Genomic DNA, 5,000 nt, shown 5'->3' with positions numbered 1-5,000 from the left:
ATTTTAGGACGCAGGCACGACATTTCAGCGAGTACTAAATGTGAAATATATCCATCATGAAAGCAAAACTGGATTTTAGGACGCAGGCACGACATTTCAGCGAGTACTAAATGTGAAATATATAAACATGTAAGCAAAACTATATATTTGAGGTCTCAGATGGAAAGTGATTGATAACATTTCTAAGCCTATTATAAAGGGATGGGGGGGGGGGGGGGGGCTGCCAGCACGAGGCCTCATAGGCGCGAGACCCGGTGCGATGGCAACGTCTGCACTACCTACTACGTCTGTGGCTCAGGAGGTAGAGCGGGTCGTCCAATGATCCATGGGTCGGCGGTTCGAATCCCGGCTCCTCCTCCTCCTGTCTACATGTCGAAGTGTCCTTGGGCAAAGACACTGAACCCCAAATTGCTCCCGATGTGCCGGTTGGTGCCTTGCATGGCTTCCACCGCAATCGGTGTGTGAATGGGTGAATGTAATGCACAATCTATGTAAAGCGCCTTGGATAAAGGCGCTATATAAATGCACCATTTACCACACACACACACACACACACACACAACTCACCAATAGAACCTTCTTCGGCTGAGGTTTTAAAAGTTTAGGTTTTGGAACGTCGTCACTGATGGGAGCTGTGGACACGTGCACGCACACACGCACGCGCACACACAGACACGCACGCACGCGCGCACACACACACACACACACATGCACACGCACACACACGCACACGCACGCACACGCACACACACAGTATAGAGACCAGGATTACTGCATGTTTTTTGTAGGGGACACAGAGAACATGTGAGGGTACCTACCCTAGGGGACACGGGCAGAACATGTGAGGGTACGTACCTACCCTAGGGGACACAGGGAGAACATGTGAGGGTACCTACCCTAGGGGACACGGGGAGAACATGTGAGGGTATCTACCCTAGGGGACACGGGCAGAACATGTGAGGGTACCTACCCTAGGGGACACGGGCAGAACATGTGAGGGTACCTACCCTAGGGGACACGGGCAGAACATGTGAGGGTACCTACCCTAGGGGACACGGGGAGAACATATGAGGGTACCTACCCTAGGGGACACGGGGAGAACATGTGAGGGTATCTACCCTAGGGGAGACGGGGAGAACATGTGAGGGTACCTACCCTATAGGGGACACGGGGAGAACATGTGAGGGTACCTACCCTAGGGGACACGGGGAGAACATATGAGGGTACCTACCCTAGGGGACACTGGGAGAACATGTGAGGGTACCTACCCTAGGGGACACGGGGAGAACATATGAGGGTACCTACCCTAGGGGACACTGGGAGAACATGTGAGGGTACCTACCCTAGGGGACACGGGGAGAACATGTGAGGGTACCTACCCTAGGGGACACGGGGAGAACATGTGAGGGTACCTACCCTAGGGGACACGGGGAGAACATGTGAGGGTACCTACCCTAGGGGACACGGGGAGAACATGTGTGTGTGTTTCTGCGTGCGTGTGTGTGTGTTTCTGCGTGCGTGTGTGTGTGTTTCTGCGTGCGTCTGTGCGTGTACCTTTATCAGGTATGTCAGGTGGTTTGTCCTCTTGGTGTTTTCTCTTCTTCTGGTATTTCCTCTGTTTCTGAGTCAGAGACCCTACGACTGTTCTGTAAATATATAAACACACATATAGACCCTACGACTGTTCTGTAACCCAGCAGGGGTCAGGGGTCAACTCATGTCTAATGAATAAAAACAAAGTGGACGTTACCTGTTCTGTGGAGTCTGCACCAGATGGTACTGATCTGTGCACGCACACACGCACGGGCACACACACACACACACACACACACACACACACACACACACACACACACACACACACACACACACACACACACACTTAAGGTAACTGCATACTTCACTCAGAAAAAGTTAATCGACAGACAGACAGACAGACAGACACTGACCTTTTAAGGAGTGTTTCCTGTTGGTGAAGTACTGACAGGTGACCGTCACAGAGAAAATTAGCATACACACCAACCCTACACAACACACACACAGCGCACACACATACACATCTGCACACACACATACACACACACACACACACACACACACACACACACACACACACACACACACACACACACACACACACACACACACACACACACACATTTGCATTCACATTTAACAAGAAATTCTTGAACACAAACAATAGTAGATGCACAAACTTGAGAAAACTCTACGAGTGCTTCAGATACAGATCACGGGTACAGAAAGCATCTCCTTCTCCATATTTGGCGACTGTCAATTATTGCAGACACTGAACAGAATGTAACAGAATGTAACTGATGTCTGATCAGTATGTAATAGAATGTAACCATTGCTGCAATCTGCAGGCCCCTCAGGACTGATTTATGGACATTACCGAGGCTTCCAGATATGAACACAAAAGGAGTTTACATCTGTAGCCAAACTGTATAATAGCATCCTTAAGACGCTGGTACTCAAAGTCTCAAATGTACATGCCACTTTCAAACACACACGCACACGCACACGCACACACACACACACACACACACACACACACACACACACACACACACACACACACACACACACACACACACACACACACACACACACACACACACCTACCTTCAAACAGACTCCATAGGTTGACCTCTTTGACCTTGGTGACTGGAAGGACATGAACTGTAGAGAGATGTAAAATACAGACACAACATCAATATAGAGCGATTGATTGATTGATTGAAATAATTATTAACAGTTTGTACAATTACAGCACAATTCAAGCACACTGAACACACACTCTATACTAGCAATGATTACTGTCACTATAGAGCTATTTAACACTGTTACTGAACACACTCTATAGCAATGATTACTGTCACAATATAGAGCTATTTAACACTGTTACTGAACACACTCTATAGCAATGATTAATGTCACAATATAGAGCTATTTAACACTGTTACTGAACACACTCTATAGCAATGATTAGTGCCACAATACAACAATGAACATGAAACTGCTTCAAGCTGTAACCTCAGTCTTTTCAAAGTGTTGGTCTGCCTTCTCAGTGTGAGAGAGAGAGGATTATTTTATCTCTGGGTGTTTCCAAACCCTCCTACATTCTCAGATGGAACACCCTCCCCCCTCCCCCCCACAACCACACTCACACACACACGCCCATCTAACATACATTTATTAGAAGCACAATATCAGCCACCAGAAGCAGAGACGTGTGTTTTCAACCAGTCTAACATTCATTAGAAGGACAATATCAGTCACCAGAAGCAGAGACGTGTGTTTTCAACCAGTCTAACGTTCATTAGAAGGACAATATCAGCCACCAGAAGCAGAGACGTGTGTTTCCAACCAGTCTAACGTTCATTAGAAGGACAATATCAGTCACCAGAAGCAGAGACGTGTGTTTTCAACCAGTCTAACGTTCATTAGAAGGACAATATCAGTCACCAGAAGCAGAGACGTGTGTTTTCAACCAGGCCAGTGTGTTTTGACCTCTCAGTTCAGTGTTTATATATATTTATATATTATATTTACCTCTCAGTTCAGTGTTTATATATATTTATATATTTTTTATTTACCTCTCAGTTCAGTGGCAGCACTGCAGTTAGAGAACACTTTCCATCTGTCCTGTGAATGAAATGAATGAAATGAATGAAATGAATGAAATGAATGAAATGAATGAAATGAATGAAGGATGGATGGATGGATGGATGGACAAATCAACGAAATAATGAATTAAATAACTAAATAATGAATGAAAACAAATGCGCACACACACACACACACACACACACACACACACACACACACACACACACACACACATGCACACGGACATGCACACGGACACGCACACACACACACACACACACACACACACACACACACATGCACACGGACATGCACACACACACACACACACACACACACACACACACACACACACACACACACACACACACACACACACACACACACACGTACCTGGTATCTCTTGAAATCTGTGACTCGACACATGTACAGTCCTGAATCTCCTGGTGACGCGTTTACTATCGTCAGATCAAAGACTTTACCCTGTCAATCACAAAGATCAAAGACTTTACCCTGTCAATCACAAAGATCAAAGACTTTACCCTGTCAATCACAAAGATCAAAGACTTTACCCTGTCAATCACAAAGATCAAAGACTTTACCCTGTCAATCACAAAGATCAAAGACTTTACCCTGTCAATCACAAAGATCAAAGACATTACCCTGTCAATCACAAAGATCAAAGACATTACCCTGTCAATCACAAAGATCAAAGACATTACCCTGTCAATCACAAAGATCAAAGACATTACCCTGTCAATCACAAAGATCAAAGACATTACCCTGTCAATCACAAACAATACTTTATCCATAGTGTCGAAGTGCCCTAATTGCTCCTGATGTGCAGGTTGGTGCCTTGCATGGTTTCCTCCACCATCAGTGTGTGCATGTGTGTGTGAATGGGTGAATGTAATGCACAATCTATGTAAAGGTGTGTGAATGTGTGTGTGTGAATGGGTGAATGTAATGCACAGTCTATGTAAAGGTGTGTGAATGGGTGAATGCAATGCACAATCTATGTAAAGGTGTGTGAATGTGTGTGTGTGAATGGGTGAATGTAATGCACAGTCTATGTAAAGGTGTGTGAATGGGTGAATGCAATGCACAATTTATGTAAAGGTGTGTGAATGTGTGTGTGTGAATGGGTGAATGTAATGCACAGTCTATGTAAAGGTGTGTGAATGGGTGAATGCAATGCACAATCTATGTAAAGGTGTGTGAATGTGTGTGTGTGAATGGGTGAATGTAATGCACAATCTATGTAAAGGTGTGTGAATGTGTGTGTGTGAATGGGTGAATGTAATGCACAGTCTATGTAAAGGTGTGTGAATGGGTGAATGCAATGCACAATCTATGTAAAGGTGTGTGAA

General features: G+C 45.2%; 1 protein-coding gene across 2 annotated transcripts in view; it reads right to left on the bottom strand.

Annotated features, from left to right (window-relative positions):
• The window catches only part of vstm4b (V-set and transmembrane domain containing 4b), an 8,797-nt gene that overhangs the window by 1,863 nt on the left and 1,934 nt on the right, over window positions 1-5,000 (bottom strand). The window contains exons 3-9 of one of the 2 annotated variants that reach the window (XM_083786911.1): window positions 4,024-4,113; window positions 3,618-3,666; window positions 2,644-2,700; window positions 1,950-2,060; window positions 1,751-1,784; window positions 1,555-1,646; window positions 568-632 (exon numbers count right to left, since the gene is read on the bottom strand). In XM_083786911.1, coding sequence (XP_083643037.1) covers window positions 568-632; window positions 1,555-1,646; window positions 1,751-1,784; window positions 1,950-2,060; window positions 2,644-2,700; window positions 3,618-3,666; window positions 4,024-4,113 — 498 coding nt within the window. The remainder of the gene's footprint in view (window positions 1-567; window positions 633-1,554; window positions 1,647-1,750; window positions 1,785-1,949; window positions 2,061-2,643; window positions 2,701-3,617; window positions 3,667-4,023; window positions 4,114-5,000) is intronic. The other variant, XM_083786912.1, reaches the window with a different exon arrangement.

The sequence above is a fragment of the Protomyctophum parallelum genome, assembly GCF_964188405.1.
Source record: "Protomyctophum parallelum genome assembly, chromosome: 17".
NCBI lineage: Eukaryota > Metazoa > Chordata > Actinopteri > Myctophiformes > Myctophidae > Protomyctophum > Protomyctophum parallelum.
This window is presented reverse-complemented; position numbering and strand designations above follow the sequence as displayed.